Below are 20,151 nucleotides of genomic sequence, written 5' to 3'. Positions count from 1 at the left end.
CGATTTATGTATTGTTATTATTTATAAAGCAACTGAAACTACACAGTTGTATAACTCAATGCCTCTTATATATGTATGGGTGCGGTATATAAAAAAATAAAACACAGTTATATTTTTAAGTATACATATTTATTTATAAATTGCGGTCACATGATATAAATTAATTTATTTACAATTTAATATTACATGTTATGTAAAAAATAAAGATTGCGATTCACTGGCGACCGTCTGAGCCATAATACTCCGCGGTGGCGAACGGAATACTGGACAAAGGGTCGTCGGTTCGATTCTAATCTTCGCATATTAATTTCAAGCTTAAATCTCCAGAAGCTGCATGTTAGAGGACAATAAATAAACATTTAATGACTAGAGCGAAACGTTCCAAGCTTCTCGTAGGCATTCGATAGGGTAACACTTAAATTACTTAATAAATAATAATAAATATTTTAAAATTAATTATAATATATTTAAACGAGTTTCGAAGACTCCGTATAGTATAAAAAAATCGTATGAAAAGTTCGAATAAATAGCGTTTTTTTTGTGTGAGTGTCATGGTGTCGCACAGGGTGCCGTGTCGGGGCCGCTACTTTAAATGTTTCATGTCAGTCAGTGTCGTTTAGTTGTCGACTACGTTAAGGTAGAAAGCCGCGAAGGAGTCGCCCTTGGAGCCGACGGCGCGCGCTTGGTACTGGCCACTGTCGTCGCTCGAGCTGGACGCGATCTCAAAGCGATACTTGGAGTCGCCTTCCATTGTGAATCGGTAGCGGGTTGACGTTTCGTCTATGGGTTTGCCGTCCTTCAGCCATTGGAGTTGAAGTGGTGGCTGTACCATAATTTAATATGTATTGTAAACACTCATTACTTATAGGGATTATAACGTAAATATATATTTTATAAGTACCTTGTCCAGCTCAGCTATAAAGGCAGCCGGCTCGGCGCTAACCGTAGTCGTGGAGTTAGGGAAACTCGTGTACTGGGGCGTTGTGACCTCTTCGCCAGAGACACGAACAACTAACGTGCACGACGAGAACGATTCACCCGCGTCATTGAACGCCTCGCACGTGTACACACCTGTGTTAATTTAGAAAAAAAATTTTTTTTTTCAAAGAAGACAACTAAGTTAATTTGCAATAAAAATAACACTAACACTCGCCTGCCAATTCCTATTTTAACATGAATTACGCTTAAAAAAAATAGTAAATTAGTGTGTCTAATGAAAACAAAAATGTACATGTTAGTTGGGGACTACGCTCCAATGTCACCTACCAGCGTCTTCTGGGAATATCTCGGCGATGTGCAGTTTGTGAATGGAGGCTTCGCTGGAGTACTGGAAGTCCTTCGAGGGCTTAATCTCCTTGTTGTTGTGCAGCCAGACCACATCGAAACGATCGGCACCCGTTATTCTGATGGCAGGTTAAGTTTTGACAAATTGCTGTGACATTTAACGCCTCAGAGGAATAAATGTAAATTTAGAAGCAGTTGTAACGAACAATTAAAGACCGGCAACCGATTCGCGAGCCCTCTGGCATTGAGTGTCCATCGACGGCGGTTTGACTATTGTGTTCCTTTTCAGTATTAAAACAAAAGAGATGAAACACTTAAAGCAACCAATTCCTCTCGACATCCGTCTCACCTGCACGACAATGTGACAGCATCTCCATCGTTGACGATCTGCGAGATGGCATGGTCCACTATCCGGGGAGGCTTGTCGCCCAACTTGGCGCTGGCGCCTCCGTCTGATGCTGTGATACACATTTTGTTATAAAAAAAAATATAGACGTGTGGAAGCAAAATGAGCATTGCTTCCGAATAAATGATTTACGATTGACGAACTATCGAATGTGTAGATCTGATGTTTCTGGGCTGCTGAATAGTTTAGTTAAATGCTAAATTAAAGAAACACAAATACAGTGGAATACTACAAATTTCTAAAAGGAAATTTCAAAATTTAATGACGTCTCACTTGGAGTACCCCGAACAGCAATAAAATCCAAAATGAATGTCTTTAATTTAATTTTGCTAATGTACAGTTTACTTCGTCAATATGAAATTAGTTTTAATATGTAAAAAACAATTAATATATATTAAAAAAAAAACTTAAGTTGAACTGTTATACACTCTGTAAGTCGAAATTTCAGGAGTTAAATCGTCTCGCAATTATATAAACAATTAGTTACGTCAGACTTTAGAATTGAACCTACCTTTGACGCTGACGCTGCACTTAGTCTCGACTTCTCCCTGACTGTTGATGGCCTTCAGAGAGTAAACACCCTCATCTTCCGGGAACACTTCATTGATGGCCAGCGACGCTACGCCGTTCTTGTATTTGAGGTCCACAACCTGCAAAAGCAAATAATCACTAAGTTTTGTATTTTTCTCCTTTTTTACTCGTCAAAGATACATCATCAGAGAATACAATCTTTTAATAGTTTTAATATCCTCAAATGTCTACTATTGCATCTCATCATGGAGTTACAGTATCCGCTACTAAGGGGCGAGAAACCAGAGTGTAACGTGTACGCCAAACGTACGTTCAACATATATTTTTTTTGTGAGTCTGTTCTCATCCACTCACCTCGGAAGAGTGCAGCGGCTGCCCATTCTTGAACCACTCCACTCGAGGGTCGGGGTCTCCCCGCACCGCGCAGGAAAGCAGCAAGGGCGCGCCGTCCCTAGCCGCCCACGCGTCCGGCAGAGCGCGCGCGAACGATGGCGCGCACATGCTCGCGTCGGCCGCCGGCACTGAGGTATTCAGCATTGAGTTACTTCATATTCTTTTAGATATTACTACCAACAACATCTATGAATTCATCGTACACGAATCGTTCAAAAGAAAACTGTTTTCACGTACGTACGTACGTGCTCAATGTATACGCTGATTTTACACAAAATTATTATTAAACGCCTGGCAGAATATAATAGCAATGTCACAGATACACAAAATGCAATTGATTTAGTATTCTGAAGTCCATTTTATATACGACAATATGTTGTACAAAGAGCTACACATAACATAGTGCTATGTTCTATACTTTTTTACTTACATATTAACTCCTTTGTGGCACTCCTCGACCGAGACGCGGAGTCCGAGTCTAATTTGGAGCCATATTTCTTCTTACTGGCCTCTACCGAGCTCTGCGGTGAATACTTCGGCCTCATCGTGGTGGATTTGCTTGGCGGATCAATTGTCACCTGGATACGAACAACACATATAAACCCTTATTTAAGTTGGATGCGCACGAGTCGTCGTTAAGATTTAAAAAAAAATACATTATCTAGCTAACACACATATACAAGTAAATAAGACTTATAAAAATAAAGTAAAATAATTTTGTTTAATAAAATGAGTCAACTTCAATTATAAAACAACGAATTGGGATTTTAATAGTCTGTACCTTAGTCTTAGTAATGATCGGCGCAGGCGCAGGCTTAAGGTGTTTCTCGATGTATCGTCTCTCGCCTGAATGCAGCAAGTTGTGGGCTAAGGCCGCTTGTTCCTCGCTCACAACTTCACCTGAAAATTAAAACTTCTATTTAGTTCAGTTTGCAACTTTTGAGGCGTTCAACTAAAGCGTATACTTTATACTTTTAAAATTTATTTGTGTTTGACCAAAAATCTAACACACATATGTAATAAATAGGAAAAGACGATTCTTGTTTAAAACATTGTATCGAATTTAGCTGTTAAGCAATTAACAAACTAATAATATACATATAATACATCAACTAAAATCAAAAAAAATCTACTAAAAAAAAAAACACAGGCAATGTAAAGTTAATCATCAACAAAACAATTTCTTTCCTCTTAGCTGATATTAATTAGTTTTTTGAGTTTATACGTTAAAACTGAAGCGTAGACATGCGGTATCCCAAGTACAGATAGCCACTGACCCTCAACGATGACGACGCAAGAGGTCTCGTCCGTGCCGTGCACGTTGGTGGCGACGCACGAGTACTTCCCGCTGTCCTCGGGCCGGCAGTCGATGATCTCCATCGTCACCACGCCGTCGGAGTTGGACATCGCGTAGTCGTACTTCGATAGCTCGCGTTTGTCCTTGTACCTGGTTTGGCACCAGTAAATCGACCATTAACTCCCATTAAATAATTATCAAACACGTTTATACGTTTATACTTCTAAAACATTTCGTTTATAGTTTTTACACATTGAAAGAAAACACTATAATTATCAAACACCAATAACATCCAAATTAAAACTAAACATTATCACTCTACCCTCATTATACATATTGGAAATCTGTAAATTTGTCCATACACACAAAGAATTTTACACTACACGCGAAGACATACAGACAAGATATACACTTCTACACAAAAAACGCCTAAACCTACCATCATCCCGATTACAAATACATGCATCAAGCCCACTAGTCATGTCAATCAAAATTTATAATAAACTACCGGAGACACTAAGAAATGAAAAAAAGATACATATATTTACAAACAAACTAAAAAAACTTCTTATACGTAAATGTTATTATAGCGTTAATGAGTACCTAGAAGTTAAAAATATAGCTTAATTTCATGATTATTAATCCCTAAATATACAAAATTCAATAAATAAAAAAAAATGTTATTCTATGTAATTGGTACTAGCCTGGAGTGTGAAGTTTTATGTGCTATTTTTTATTGCGTTGCTATTAGCTATGTTATATAGGTTTCGTAATGCCTTCTTTTGCTGTGCCCTAACAGGGTCCATAATATTGTACCTAGCTTTAAGCCTCATAAACATCTTTTGTAACGTTATGGAATGCAAATAAATACATGAATACATGAAAACCCCAAGACAAACAATCCGCGAAAATTGAGGACACCGTGAGTCATTTCTGCAAAAACCCTTCATCTTTCAGTCGATACCAACTCCGGGGAAATAAATACAGATAACACAATTTTCTCTACAGCTCTGATGCTTTTGAAATTCAACACCTTTTGTCATCAGTCACCGTGACCATGCACGCTGTGAAGCACGCGAAACGTCGGAAAAATTTAAAATAATACATAGCTTCAATCCGGTAAAAAAAAAGATTTCGTTTTACTCAACAGTTAAACATAACACTAACCATTTGACAGTCGGAGGTGGTTTTCCACTCAAGCAGCAGAGCAGCTTACAAGTGTCCCTGGCCTGCATGACCCTGGGCCTCAACTGGAAGGTGAAGGAAGGAGCGGTCTCGCTGCTTTCTTGCCAGAAGGTGTACGGAGTGGGCTCGCGGCGACGAGGGGCTTCGGGCACGTGCTGCCTCTGGACTTTAGGAACAGCTGGAATATAATTAAACAATTGTAAGTATATTATTAATTTCACATTTCAATAGTCCTACATGGAATCTCCTATAGATAATTGTGTTTTAAACTGAAAAATAATTTGTTAAAAGTATGAAAATAAATAGACGACATTTTTTATCTATTTTTCATAAGGACAAGGTTTCCACAAATGAACACAAATAATTAATAGAAATTCGAAAACTTATGAAAAACATCGAATAACCAACAATAGAAAATCATATTAATTAAATCAATAAATATCACATAGTATATAATATAGGAGAACTACTCACGTTGTACGTTTAAGAAGACAACTTCCTCCCTGAAGCCGTAGTGGTTCTCCGCTCGGATGATGTACTCGCCGCGGTCCTCCAACTTGGCACGGTTTATGATGAAGTAGTAGTCGTCTCCCGCGTATCTGAGGGTATTCAACATTCATAATTAATTTTAAAACTGATAACGTTTAGATGTCACGTATTCAAAAATATAATTAGCGGATAATATTTTTACGTACGTACGCACGTACGAACGTATAAGAACGTACTTGTAAAAAGACAAGAACTAACAAAGCATTTTTTCTTCTTCTTTTTATTTGTGACGTTCAACCGGCCAGGCTTATATACCACTACAGCATTGTTGTATATAATTCCGACATTAATTAAAGCTTAGAAAAATAATTATAACTTTCATTTACGCCTCTATAAAATTACCTACCCTATAATTAACTACATTCTGACAGATATATATACAGACTTAAGAGACATACCTCTTCATGTACTTGACGGACTGGCGGAGCTCCCTGTTGTTGTGGCTCCAGGTGACGGTGGGGGCGGCGCAGGCGATGATGCGGCAGTACAGCTTCACGGACTGACCCTCGTAGCAGAAGGCCGATTGGGGCTTTATCACGAACCGCGGTGCCGCTTGGCGACGGTCTGTTCATTGTCATTAATTATAAATTGTTTAATAAAAGAAAAAACTCCATTGGCACCACAACCTTTTTAGGTTTGGGCCTCAGATTTCTGTATCTGTTTCGTGATCATTAATAGACATGTAAGTGATCAGCCTCCTGTGCCTGACACACCCCGTCGACTTTTTGGGTCTAAGGCGAGCCGGTTTCCTCACGATGTTCCCTCCGACGTTCGAGCGAATGTTAAATACGTACATAGAAAGAGTCCATTGGCTCACAGCCTGGGATCAAACTTACGACCTCAGGGATGAGATTCGCACGCTGAACATGCTAGGCCAACACTGTTCTTATTTAATAAATGAGTGTGATACCTAAACGCGTTGTGATGAAATCAAAGCGTGAAGAGTACTGTTACTAAACTAAATTTAAAAAAAAAAGATTCTTTAAAATGACATTTGGTCTTTTACTCACCGAATTGTCCATCATAGATCTTCCATTTCTCAATGAGGAGTTTACGAAGAGAACTATATTCGCTGATCCTTCCGATCGGCAGGACGAACGAAGACCAGTTCTGAAATGTATTTATTCGTTTACCAATTATACATATACAAGAATCGACTTAAAATGTAGTTAAATATTTTAGGTTAATATTAAATTATTTTATTTCTTCAAATCTTTCTTCAAATCATTTAATTGTAAAAAGTTATAGCACTACCAGAATACGCAAAAATTCAAAGTTTTGCGTATTATTGCCGGTTAAAGAAAGGTTAGGTTTTGTAACACATGACTATATCGAGTCGAGTCACCCACCTCGTATCTCCTTCGAAGCCTGTCCCGCATCGCCTCGTAGCGTCTGGCGGCGATAGTGGCGGTCCTAGAAGCGGACGCGTCGCCCGCCAACCACTTGTGCACGAGGCACTCGTGGGCTGTCAGACGTTTTCTGAAATTTATCATACGTAAGCAGAAGTCCGTGGGATCAATTGAGTTATATATTTATACGTTGAAATATTGGACATCTTTTATATACTAAACGAAACTCACTCCTTGTTCTTAACCAGCAACCGCCTGATGAAGTCCTTGGCATCATCTGATACGTGCTGGAAAGCTTCCTCGTCGAACTCCCAGTCGCAGGCCTTCACATTCTTCAGGGTCTCGATGTCGTTGTTACCCGCGAATGGCGAGAGTCCGGATAATCTGAAGAGGGTATTGGTTTAAATAGTTACAACCAACTGATTGGATTTTTTTATATTTTATAGTAGGGGTGAATCCGATATCGATATATCGGCGATACTTTGAGTTTCCCGATAGAACGATACTTTTTAACGCGCTTTAAAAAAGTAATTTAAGCGCGCATCTTGTTTGATCTAGTTCGTTGCAAACGAGGCCCGAAACCATCTATGCCAGGGGAATCCCCGCGCTTCATTCAGTTTGTTGTCTCTCTCACCCCCCTTTGTCGCCGCGTTTTCCGTTTCGCTAGACGCTTTAGTTGGCTTCTAACTGCTATCGCGCGTAGTATTTTTTCGATACCAAATTAAATAAAATACAGAATCACATTAATCTTATCAATCTTAATTATTAACAGTTATTTATTTATTTTAATTTAGTAAATAATTTAATATTTTTCAAACTTTAACCAAACAAAAAACTCATTTTTTTTTAAATAAGCGTTGGTATCGGTATCAGTATCGACGATATTTATATAAGAGTATCACCATCGGTGTCGTATCGGCTAAAAGGCGGAAGGCGGACATTGCGGAAAAAATATACAATTATTGTATAAATTTTCGTCGACTACAAGCCGTAAGGTTTTTTATATATATGCTTGAAAGCCACGTTTAGGTACACTTGTATTGTAAAGTAATATTCGCTAGAATTATAATCCAAATATAGCTATCGCGTATTATCTTGTCTCTGGTCCAAAACTGCTCGACCGATTTTATTAATTCTCAGACGAACGAATAGATCATCCAGTAGCTGCATGATTCAGGACCAGATCTTCTAAGCTTTTTGCTTCGCTGGCCACAGAGGTATATATGGAAACTCACAAAACATAGGCCAAAACTCCAACGGCCCACATGTCAGTGTAGAAGCCGACCGGTTCACGCTCCACGATCTCTGGGGCTGCGAACTCAGCCGTGCCAGTGGATATCTTGACCACTTCATTGGGGTCTAACTTGGTGGCCAGGCCAAAGTCGATGATCTGAAAATTTATTAAATAAATCAGGTTTTGAAGTATTGAAGGTTCCTGTGGCTTCCTCAACACGGGAGATTACCTGGCGCCAGAGGCACTCAATATTTATAGTTAAGCTACTTTCGAAGCAGACAGCGTTGTCTCTCTAAAGCAATATTAAAATAATATATATATATATATATATATATAAAGAGTGAAATCCAATCAGAAACAGTGACTTTATTTTATTAAAAAAAAATATCTTTGGTTAAGTTAAAACAAATGTTGCAAATAAAACCCAAAACAATATTGGATAAAAAATTAAGTATTTTTTTTTAATAAATTTGAGTTTTACCTTAACATCAGTACCAGTTCTGGTCTGACACATGACGTTCTCGGGTTTGAGATCCAGGTGAATAATGTTTTGTTCGTGCATATGTTTGACTCCCTCACAGACTTGTCTCATATAGTGCGCTGCCTCGGCTTCGCTCATGTTATAGCCAGGTTCTGTTATTCGCTCGAATAGCTCACCGCCGGACAGGCTGCGAATTAATACAGTATTTTTATATACAAAATGATATCGGGCCATATAGACAGACAAAAGATGGGATTTAAAGAAGTGGAAAGGGTAGGAAAGAGAAGAGGGCGCCCTAGATGGAGATAGAAGAGTTATCAGGAAGCGAAATAATTTAGAAAGCCATGGATGGAGAAATTTGGAAAAAGCTGGAGGAGGCTTGAAGGGACTCCTATCATATAAACAAGAAAAAAATGGACATAACAGGTCAAACTGTATATTGTCAACATTTATAAAGATTTCAAACACAATATAGCTTTGCCTGTCGGTAAGCAAGATAAATTGTAAATTTAATGAAATTTTAGTCAAATAACGTGTTGGCTCTAAAATTCTTTAAATAATTCAAATTTTGAGGAATTTCAAGAATTCAATATTTTTGTGTTAATATGTGTTAAATTTTTGGGAAAAGTATAAGTCAAATGAGAGAGAGAGAACAGTGTTGGCCTAGCGTGCGACTCTCATCCCTGAGGTCGTAGGTTCGTTCCTCGGCTGTGCACCAATGGATTTTCTTTCTATGTGCGCAAAACATTAGCTCGAACGGTGGAGGAAAACATCGTGAGGAAACCGGTTTGCCTTAGACCCAAGAGTCTACGGCGTGCGTCAGGCACAGAAGGCTGATCACCTACTTACCTATTCGATTAACAAATGATCATAAAACAGAGGCCCAGACCTAAAAAGGTTGTAGCGCGATTGATTTTTTTTATAATTCAAACGAAATATAGGTAGATTTTCTTAGCAAAACACTCACAATTCAAATATAAGCACCATCTCGTCATCATCTTCGAAGGCGTCGTGAAGGTTGATCAACTTCCTATGGTGCAGCTGGTTCATGATGTCTATCTCCTTCTTAATCAACTCCTTCTCCATAGCGCCCGTGACGGGAATGAATTTGGCCGCGAATATGTTTCCGGTCGCTCTCTCGCGACATCTGTGGACCACGCCGAACGCACCTGTGCCTACAACATTACGTTTAACCTTAAGCATCTGGATTTACTTCAATTTATACACAAATTAATTTATTAGAATATAAGGCCAAGTTATTTCAAGATAAATTATTTTATGATTACATTCTACAGTTATATTTTGAACGCTACAAAATACGGTGCAATTTTTTAGTTATGTATTTTGACATACTAAATGATAATATAGATGTCGCAGTAAAGTTGTTAAATCAGAGAGTTAATTGAATCTCTAGCCAGCTCATTTTAATAAAGCAGCGTCGAAAACGTTTAACTATCTGTCTGACCGAAAGCCAGCGTGTTGATTAATAATGTAAAATAAGACTCCGCCTTAATTATTTCATTTATTATTATTATTTCGGTGTGATGATGAAGAACTGAGAGCTTGGAGTAAATAGTTAGGTTAGGTTAGTCTTTTTACCTAGGAACCTTTAGGTAACTCGTTAAACGTTTCGTTCACTCATTTGCCTGACGGAACTTTAGCGACTTGATTGAATATAGATTTTTAATCAACTAACTCTCTGATTTAACTACTTTACTGCGACGTAGCTATTAAATTAAACATATATATATATATAGCTCAAACCGTTATACTACTTAATGAAAAATTATTGAAGCCGATACAAATAATCTGATATATCGCTTATAATTTGAATATGCGTTATACATATGTCCCCCTTAATGCCGTATAATTAAAACAAATCAAAACGGTTTGGTTAAATTCAACGCATTTTGAGTAAGGGAGATACACCTATAAATAAATTAAAATGCGAGAGAGATAGATGCAAATAGATAGAGCAACTACATCGATCTATTCACAAACAGACCTCTGGTACGTTTCCGTTTAGATGTTCTCACGAAGTCACCTGCGAAATTCGACATTATTTACACGGACTTAGGGTTCAAGTTCAACTACTCGGGTTAGTTTGTGTTAACTAAACTTCTCAAGCAACTTCGTGAGTTAAATACTACTTTACATGCGTAACTATTGAAAAACCATTTTTTTTTTGTTCTACCCTTCATAAAAGCAATAACTGCTAATTATTAATAAGTAATGATATATCTATATTTTCTATTATATATACCCGTTACTAAAAATAACACATTAATTATTATGTATATTGTCGAGGGTAAAATATTTTTAAGGGTAGTTTGAATAATACTTTCGGAGGGTAGCTGCAAATGTTAAGTACTTACCAATCTCCTCTAGGATGTCGTATTTGTCGTACACAGAGCAGGTTTGTATCTCGACTGGTTGCGGCACGTATTTGCTGTAGATATCAAATACATAGCTGTCGTAGTCTTTTACTGGGCCGTGGTCTGCGTTCGTACGTATACGTTTGCCGGTTTCGTCCACTGCAAAATTATTATGAGTAAATTTACCAAAAACTAAACTAACAACATAGTTTTTTGATCAGTATCACTTTAAATAATTATATATTGTAATAATATGTACAATATCTATCAAATATTAAGTCTCTAAGGCCAAAAGACTTTTAGTTCTTCCAAAAGTCAGTTTCAAGTGAAATTTTATGGTATAAACTTGTATATCCTAATTTATTTTTTACCAGGATATTCCTTCTTCTTGAACTCCTTCTTAATAATTGACTTAGTTTGCACGAGGGACGTGGGTTCGCTTGGCTCCGAACGTCCGTAGATGTTCTCGGCGTATACGCGGAACTCGTATTGTTTGCCTGACGCAAGACCCGTTATTGCCATCGTTGTAAACCTGAAATTAATGTAAATATTTTTCAATTAGTTATATATTTAGACCTTGTATGATACATTTGTTTACAAATTAAAGCCATTGTAGGTGATTAGTACGTGTCGTAATGAAACAGTGATGTGTCCTGACAAGGACAGTTGTAAACGTTATCGTCATGAAACAATAATTTGTTCTGAAAAGAACAGTTAATTATTATCGCGTATTAATTATAATTGCGTTATCGTTAGACCACGATATCGAACTGTTCTGAGAAGAACACGTTCGTACCCTTCGACGGTTGCGCGCAGAAAAGGACAACTTTTTTTTTTTTTTTTTGAAGAAGGAATCTACACCCTCTGGCGGTTGCGCGCAAAAAAGGACAACTTTTTTTTTTTTTTTTGAAGAAGGAATCTACACCCTCTGGCGGTTGCGCGCAGAAAAGGACAACTTTTTTTTTTTTTTTTTTGAAGAAGGAATCTACACCCTCTGGCGGTTGCGCGCAGAAAAGGACAACTTTTTTTTTTTTTTTTTGAAGAAGGAATCTACACCCTCTGGCGGTTGCGCGCAGAAAAGGACAACTTTTTTTTTTTTTTGAAGAAGGAATCTACACCCTCTGGCGGTTGCGCGCAGAAAAGGACAACTTTTTTTTTTTTGAAGAAGGAATCTACACCCTCTGGCGGTTGCGCGCAGAAAAGGACAACTTTTTTTTTTTTTTTTTGAAGAAGGAATCTACACCCTCTGGCGGTTGCGCGCAGAAAAGGACAACTTTTTTTTTTTTTTTGAAGAAGGAATCTACACCCTCTGGCGGTTGCGCGCAGAAAAGGACAACTTTTTTTTTTTTTTTTGAAGAAGGAATCTACACCCTCTGGCGGTTGCGCGCAGAAAAGGACAACTTTTTTTTTTTTTTGAAGAAGGAATCTACACCCTTTGGCGGTTGCGCGCAGAAAAGGACAACTTTTTTTTTTTTGAAGAAGGAATCTACACCCTCTGGCGGTTGCGCGCAGAAAAGGACAACTTTTTTTTTTTTTTTTGAAGAAGGAATCTACACCCTCTGGCGGTTGCGCGCAGAAAAGGACAACTTTTTTTTTTTTGAAGAAGGAATCTACACCCTCTGGCGGTTGCGCGCAGAAAAGGACAACTTTTTTTTTTTTTTTTTTTGAAGAAGGAATCTACACCCTCTGGCGGTTGCGCGCAGAAAAGGACAACTTTTTTTTTTTTTTGAAGAAGGAATCTACACCCTCTGGCGGTTGCGCGCAGAAAAGGACAACTTTTTTTTTTTTTGAAGAAGGAATCTACACCCTCTGGCGGTTGCGCGCAGAAAAGGACAACTTTTTTTTTTTTTGAAGAAGGAATCTACACCCTCTGGCGGTTGCGCGCAGAAAAGGACAACTTTTTTTTTTTTGAAGAAGGAATCTACACCCTCTGGCGGTTGCGCGCAGAAAAGGACAACTTTTTTTTTTTTTTTTTGAAGAAGGAATCTACACCCTCTGGCGGTTGCGCGCAGAAAAGGACAACTTTTTTTTTTTTTTGAAGAAGGAATCTACACCCTCTGGCGGTTGCGCGCAGAAAAGGACAACTTTTTTTTTTTTTTTTTGAAGAAGGAATCTACACCCTCTGGCGGTTGCGCGCAGAAAAGGACAACTTTTTTTTTTTTTTGAAGAAGGAATCTACACCCTCTGGCGGTTGCGCGCAGAAAAGGACAACTTTTTTTTTTTTTTTTTGAAGAAGGAATCTACACCCTCTGGCGGTTGCGCGCAGAAAAGGACAACTTTTTTTTTTTTTGAAGAAGGAATCTACACCCTCTGGCGGTTGCGCGCAGAAAAGGACAACTTTTTTTTTTTTTTTTTTTGAAGAAGGAATCTACACCCTCTGGCGGTTGCGCGCAGAAAAGGACAACTTTTTTTTTTTTTTTTGAAGAAGGAATCTACACCCTCTGGCGGTTGCGCGCAGAAAAGGACAACTTTTTTTTTTTGAAGAAGGAATCTACACCCTCTGGCGGTTGCGCGCAGAAAAGGACAACTTTTTTTTTTTTTTTGAAGAAGGAATCTACACCCTCTGGCGGTTGCGCGCAGAAAAGGACAACTTTTTGCCGCGCCTCGATTTTATTGTCTACGCACCCTTCGCATCTTGGTACCACATGTTACCACTAGTGGCCAGTGTAGGATAACTTTTGTATATAAATCTACAGTTTTTAAAAATTAAACACATTCCACATTCCATCTTCACCTCTTCTCAACGAATTATTAGGAAGTTTTATTTTAAACAAATAAGGACCAATCAACCTAAACCCAAAACAACCTAAACCAGTATGGCTTGATATAGATAATAATTACCTGGTGTTGCCAACCCTAATCCAGCTAGACATAGGGTGTTCTCGTTTCTCAACCAAGTAGTTGGTGATATCTGATCCGCCGTCCCATAGTGGGGCACGCCAGCTCAAGGCTAGAGAATCCACGCCAATGTTGTCTACCGCTGGGAAGCGAGGTGGGTCCGGACGATCTAAAAGAATATTAATTGTATATTTCGACGTTTATTCTTAATATTATTATATGAATGGGCGTAACATTATTTCAGCGGTATTTCATTTTAACAACAGTTCCTATACTTTTTTTAAATAATACTTTTGACAGATGATATCACGACGATCGAAACACTCATTGGTCATTAACTATAATATTTGTAGAAAATGTCTCTTAATACTTCACGAAAAATATATGTCCAGTTCATGTTTCTTCTTTTACAATAAATAAATAAATAGAATTTTGTTTAAAACATGAATATAGTTATTGTTACCGCTAATCTCGATGTGGATGCTGGCAGAGTCCTGTCCCAATTCGTTCTCAGCCGTGATGCGGTAAGGGCCAGAGTCCAGTTTGCTCGCGTCACGGATTGTCAATATCGCGTGACGTTCTAGAAAAATAAATTCATTTTTATCATAATATCGAATAAAATTAGCTTGTGTCAAAAAGCATAAACATTTCTAATTCTTTAACATAATATAAGTAGATTTGATTTAAAAAAAAATGTTTAAAAGTTTTATGTATATGAATTAAAATTATAAATTAATTGGAGTATCTGGTGCGTTCATAAATTACGTACGAGCAGCGTATGTATATTTGTAAGTTTAAAAAATTGATTGCCATTACCTTTCCTCTCCACGTGATAATGCAGTCCAGACTCGATGGTCTCTCCCTCTCTTACCCAGGTGATCTTGGGCACCGGGTGTCCGGTGAAGGGGATCTTGATGACGACATTTTCGCCCTTGTCGAAGTAGGCCGTGTCTCGGAAGCGTGGTGGCACGTTTAGTTTTGGGGCAGCTGATATTAAAATCAATTTTATGGTAACAATCGGGACAATATCTAAGAATGTGTATCTACGTACTCGTTGTACGTACAACGCCTACGTCTACGTATGTGCAACAAAACGTACCAATCAAGAGATTGAACAGGACTAGAAGAAGTCCTCCTTCAGCATAATGTCCGAATAATTTTAGTTAGCTTTAAAATCGTGTTTATAACGTTGTAAATTCTTTGCATTACTAAATAATAGTACACCGATAATCAGCAGATATTTTATGGCCGGGAAATGTATACTTACTCATAATAAGCAGCTCTGCCCTGGTACTCTTGGCACCGGCCTTGTTAACAGCTCTGCACTGATATTCGTCCGCATCCTCTCCGTACACCTCTAGCACCGTCAAGAAGTGGTTGTCACCCTCGCTCCATATGCGGTAGCGTGGGCCGTTCATTATTTCACGAGCACCTGGAACGCGAGTCGAAGTTTATTGAACCAATCTGCACGTACAGGGTGTAAACAAGAAAACCGTAAAATCTCATTTCTAAAAGTTATTATCTCACATTTGGATTAAGTCTTCAGAAACTATCACAAAAAAAGATTCGTAGTTGAGACAGTTATTTTTTAATTCCAGAGTTATTAGGAAAAATCTTACAATTAATACAGTGTAGGTCACTCACCCTTGTACCAAGATATGGTAGGCCGAGGTACTCCGGTGATGGTGCACTGGAACTTGGCGTTGTGGTACTGGATGCAGTTCGCGTTCTTCAATGGTTTCACTATCTCTGGCGGAGTTGCCGCTGGAAAGTGAAATAATATTGACCAAAATCAGCTTCAACAAAATTATTAACGAAGACCGAATTAAGGAACCGTTCATTAATTTTTGAGGGTAGATTCAAATATCATGACAGATCTTTACCTGCAGGATCCTGTGCGCGCACTTCTTGGCTGTTAGTGCTCGGTGGTGATAAACCGGCTTCGTTTTGAGCGACCACTCTGAACTCGTACTGGCGTCCCTCGATGAGGTTGGCGCAGTTAAGTTGCGTGGCCACGCAGAGACCAGGGTTGACCCTCTGCCAACTCTGAGAGCCAACTTCGCGTTTGTCTACCCAATATCCTAAAAGAATGTGATTAGATATATAATATGAACGTTATCGTCCCGGCCAAGAAAGTACACCTTGGCCATTTTAAATCAACTAAAATTAGTATGAAAATTCTATCCAACCTAAAAAAGGGGGATGAATAATTTGATTGTACAGAATCAATCGTGATTAAAGGCAAGTGTGTTAACAATGCAATACCTTGTATCCGAGCACCTCCATCACTTTCAGGTTTGTCCCATTCAAGGTGAACAAAGTGTCCTCCGACTTCCACGATCTTGGGTACTCCAGGTGCCGATGGCGGGTCGAATGGTGCCTTAGCCTAAGTGAATGAAAGGTTTTGAGTAAAAAAGATACTAATAGTGACGACAGCCAGAAAATCTTTTTATGTTTAAGAAATCCGTAGAAATTTTAGTGTAGATTGTAAAAAATAATTAACATCTTTCAACAACAAAAACAGCTTAAAAAGCAGACAGGATATAATTTGATATAGTATATGTAACATACCTTAACAGGATTAACACCTTCGAGGGCGGGTCCGATACCATTTTCATTAGCAGCGTGAATCCTGAAGTTGTATTCTTGTCCTTCCGTTAAGCCGTGGACTGTGAACCTGGAAATTTTACATGTTACATAAGCAATATTTAATCGTAACATAATAAATAATAAAAGAGAGAGAAAGATGGTCTAAAGCTATCTCTCTCTTATAGTATGGTAAATTAAATCTATGGAGGAAAGTCCTTGAATAGTCTAAACACTGACTGGCCGGTCCGAAAGCCCCAGTGGATGAAGTCAAGAAGTTCTACATATAGTGACCGGAATAACTTTGTCAGGGTGTTTCTGGGTATGACAACATCGGAGTGATTTCTAGAAGATTGCAGATGTCGCTACAAATCTATGGAAATTACACTTGTTAGGTTAGAAACAAAACGAATTGTAAGCTGTTACGGTTAAGTAAATCCAATTATGTTACCTGGTATCTCTAACGCAGGACGCGATGGTAATCCAGGTTGTTCCAGAAATATCTATCCTCTCGACCACGTAGTGGGTGACAGGCAATCCTCCGTCGTAGGTGGGCGGTTTCCAGGCAAGAGTGCACGTGTGCCTGGTGATGTCTGTCGCTTCGAGCGGGCCTTGGGGTGGTCCGGGCAATCCCGTGACCGTCACCGAGAAGGTATCCGATACCTCTCCCGAGCTGTTCTTGATTGTCACTTTGTATGTTCCTGAAAATATTTCAGTGTTAAATGGTCATGTATTCTCAGTTAAAAATATTACGAGCCGTAATTGGTCGTGTATTGATTGTTTAACCAATTTTTATTTTATTTCTATATACGCAATGACCCTATTGCTGATTTTACAGTTAAGGTAAATATCTTAAGAAAACCAGTTAAGATAGACGCGTTTGCGGCACAGAAGACTGATCATCCACTTAGCCCAAAACTAAAAAAAATACAAAGGATGAAGGCGAAGATAAAGTTATGTAGGTGAATTATTTTAATTTATTTTTTCCCAATACTAATCCCAATATATACAATTCCGTCAGTCAGTATTCCAATACTTATAAATCGTTTCCACACATTAGATATATAGAATTTCCCAACTAGTCTGATTTTTAGGTAGAATTCTGACATTTCATAGGTGTTGCTACTAAAAAAAAAATTACCGAAAAAGGGACAAATTTGACCCATTTTAGGGAAATAGAAAATAAAATGCGTATGTTTTACCTACAAAAAGGTAAATCTAAATATTTACGTACTCAAATGACCCAATGCAAAATAAGAAAAAAAATTCAATATCACGAATTAACTTTAATTACTTTATTTTATTCTTTAACTGGTATCACTGCCTATTAATTCCAGGTTATATGTTATCTTTACTAGTGCGTTTTTTTACTGTTTTTTGATGATAAATGACATAATTATCACTATCCGTAAATCAACATTTAATGTGGAGGATCGCACTTAATAAAATTGATACATTTACTAACAAATAAATTGAATAATTTGTAATCTCTGACATGTCAAAAATGACAGCTGTCAGAATTCTACGGAATTTTAAAAATAGTATAGATTAAGCTGTGATTTAAAGTCTAAACTTAATTCAAAAACATATTTTGACACATGGAAGGCACACTTACGCTAAGTCTTCACTCTCAATGTTAGCCTAGGTATGATCATTTGTGTCGAAGTTGTCACAAAAATCTTACCCATATCATCCTTAGTGATGTCCTTGATGAAGATAAGGATGTAATCATCGAACACTGTGAACTTGAAGTGAACAGACTCGCTAAGCGCACGGCCATCTTTAGAGATCGTGACGTCAGCGGGCTGGTCACCCGTGTACAGAATCTTGATCTTGGTGTTGTCATGCTCCGGCAGGTGTAAGTCTCCCGGCATTCGGGTAATCCTTGGTGGGCCTGGGAAATAGTAATGACACTTTGATTTCTATGTTTCCTTACACTTCGTTTACTAAAGAAACATGTTACATAAGTTATATTAAATTAGGCAACGGGTGGCCTTATCGCTAACGAGCGATTTCTTCCAGGTAGCTCTAGTATGAAAAAATAAATAAAGATATACTGACTTAGAAGAGAAGCAGACTTAGCACGAGAAGTACATAAATAAATGACTAAAAACATTATATGACATGTCACACTAGAACTAAAATAAAAGTTAATCTTACAAGTAGCTTATTACGAGGCACAAGAGAAATGTTCAAAAAGAAGATTCATAAATAGATTTAAAGACTGAGCTCGTCTGATCGGATACTTTGCACAGAAAAAGAAGAGTGATAGATAAGTTCCAAGTTTTTATTTTGCAAATTAAATTGAGGAGTGTCAGTTCTGGAGAATTAAAGGAAAATCAAAAGGTGGTTAAACTCACTTCCAATCTTGAGGTGAGCAGTACAGTAAATGTGTCCAATGGAGTTGAAGGCTTCGCAGGTGTAGTCGCCTTCGTCTGCTTCCGTCACCTCCAGGATGTTCAGGCGGAGGGTGCCCTCGCGGGACTCCGCTATGAATCTGAAAAATATTTTTGGAATATTGATACATTTGGAAGACAAGACACGCTTCAAAGACGGCCAATCTCCAGTAATAGAGAGGCACCAAAAGAAGAGGAGATAGTATAAATTAATTTAAAACAAAATAGATATATTTACAAATACAAGTATAACAACACTTACCTGGTACCAAGTACAACTTCCCGTCCACCCTTCATCCACCTGCCTGTGGGCAAGGGGCTACCTGAGGCGACACACTCCAAAGTGAATGGCCTGCCCATGGGCACGTTGAGATGAGGCGCCAACTTCTTCAGCCATTCGGGCTTGGCTCCGCCCACTTCTTCACCAGTCCTTACGGGCGTTGTGCAAGACGATGGCTCCGATTTGCCTGTTATCAAAATTAAAGATAATTAAATAGATATATTCTTACTGACAATTGACAATTTAACAATAAAGCTTTTTATGAATGTGACAATTATTTTAATGATCCCAATCCTTGGGATTGATTTGCTCCAGTTCAAACAATTTGTATGACTCAAAATTTAGCGATTACAAAGAGTGGCTGAAAGTTTCTTGCCAGTCATTCTTGCTCGCTTTACGCCCTTGAATTGCGAACTGGTAGTAAATGTAAATTTACAATCAATTTAACATCTTTTCTGTTGACGTTAATAAGTGTATTTGTTTGCCTATATGAATAAAGTTATTTTGAGTTTGAACACACTATAAAAAAATTGATGGATTTTCAATGGATTAATAAAGACTGTCTATAATTTGATTTTAAATAGTCTCACCAGCAGAATTGACAGCAATAATCCTAAATTCGAAGTCTGCCTTCTCGCTGAGGTTGAGCGCAGTGAAGCTCGTGTCCAGCACTGTGTAGTCATTGCATTTGACCCAAACAGAGCTTGACAACTCGCGTCTTTCGATGATGTAGCCACTGATACGAGCACCTGCAATCGTTGAAGTTGATAAATGTTTATTTTACATTAGCTTTACACAATTAACTATATAATATAGACACAATAAATGTGTATATAGCAGTGATTGCAGTGGTTTCAACTACTCTGAATGCATCAACGTACACCAATGGACGTGCGTATTTATCCGGCACGTCCTAGACACGAGAAGTCGACGGATACACAAAACGATGATCACCAACTTGTCTATT

General features: G+C 38.2%; 1 protein-coding gene across 8 annotated transcripts in view; it reads right to left on the bottom strand.

Moving 5' to 3' along the window:
• Positions 1-442: 442 nt before the first annotated feature.
• Positions 443-20,151, bottom strand: part of LOC123710728 (twitchin) — a 110,971-nt gene continuing 91,262 nt past the window's right edge. For 7 of the 8 annotated variants that reach the window (XM_045662865.1, XM_045662866.1, XM_045662867.1 and 4 more), the window contains 34 exons: positions 19,775-19,933; positions 19,167-19,371; positions 18,869-19,005; positions 18,193-18,402; positions 16,960-17,209; positions 16,494-16,599; positions 16,188-16,308; positions 15,806-16,003; positions 15,567-15,686; positions 15,190-15,354; positions 14,739-14,909; positions 14,386-14,502; positions 13,926-14,091; positions 11,456-11,616; positions 11,085-11,243; positions 10,715-10,753; positions 9,677-9,884; positions 8,710-8,896; positions 8,230-8,384; positions 7,226-7,378; positions 6,995-7,124; positions 6,656-6,755; positions 6,044-6,209; positions 5,571-5,695; positions 5,079-5,274; positions 3,892-4,061; positions 3,396-3,514; positions 3,045-3,192; positions 2,576-2,742; positions 2,202-2,340; positions 1,634-1,742; positions 1,267-1,403; positions 902-1,071; positions 443-823 (listed from right to left, as the gene is read on the bottom strand). In XM_045662865.1, coding sequence (XP_045518821.1) covers positions 617-823; positions 902-1,071; positions 1,267-1,403; positions 1,634-1,742; positions 2,202-2,340; positions 2,576-2,742; positions 3,045-3,192; positions 3,396-3,514; positions 3,892-4,061; positions 5,079-5,274; positions 5,571-5,695; positions 6,044-6,209; positions 6,656-6,755; positions 6,995-7,124; positions 7,226-7,378; positions 8,230-8,384; positions 8,710-8,896; positions 9,677-9,884; positions 10,715-10,753; positions 11,085-11,243; positions 11,456-11,616; positions 13,926-14,091; positions 14,386-14,502; positions 14,739-14,909; positions 15,190-15,354; positions 15,567-15,686; positions 15,806-16,003; positions 16,188-16,308; positions 16,494-16,599; positions 16,960-17,209; positions 18,193-18,402; positions 18,869-19,005; positions 19,167-19,371; positions 19,775-19,933 — 5,270 coding nt within the window. In that variant the 3' untranslated portion in view covers positions 443-616. The remainder of the gene's footprint in view (positions 824-901; positions 1,072-1,266; positions 1,404-1,633; positions 1,743-2,201; positions 2,341-2,575; positions 2,743-3,044; positions 3,193-3,395; positions 3,515-3,891; positions 4,062-5,078; positions 5,275-5,570; positions 5,696-6,043; positions 6,210-6,655; positions 6,756-6,994; positions 7,125-7,225; positions 7,379-8,229; positions 8,385-8,709; positions 8,897-9,676; positions 9,885-10,714; positions 10,754-11,084; positions 11,244-11,455; positions 11,617-13,925; positions 14,092-14,385; positions 14,503-14,738; positions 14,910-15,189; positions 15,355-15,566; positions 15,687-15,805; positions 16,004-16,187; positions 16,309-16,493; positions 16,600-16,959; positions 17,210-18,192; positions 18,403-18,868; positions 19,006-19,166; positions 19,372-19,774; positions 19,934-20,151) is intronic. The other variant, XM_045662872.1, reaches the window with a different exon arrangement.

This window comes from Pieris brassicae, chromosome 6 (genome assembly GCF_905147105.1).
Source record: "Pieris brassicae chromosome 6, ilPieBrab1.1, whole genome shotgun sequence".
NCBI classification, from domain to species: Eukaryota; Metazoa; Arthropoda; class Insecta; order Lepidoptera; family Pieridae; genus Pieris; species Pieris brassicae.
This window is presented reverse-complemented; position numbering and strand designations above follow the sequence as displayed.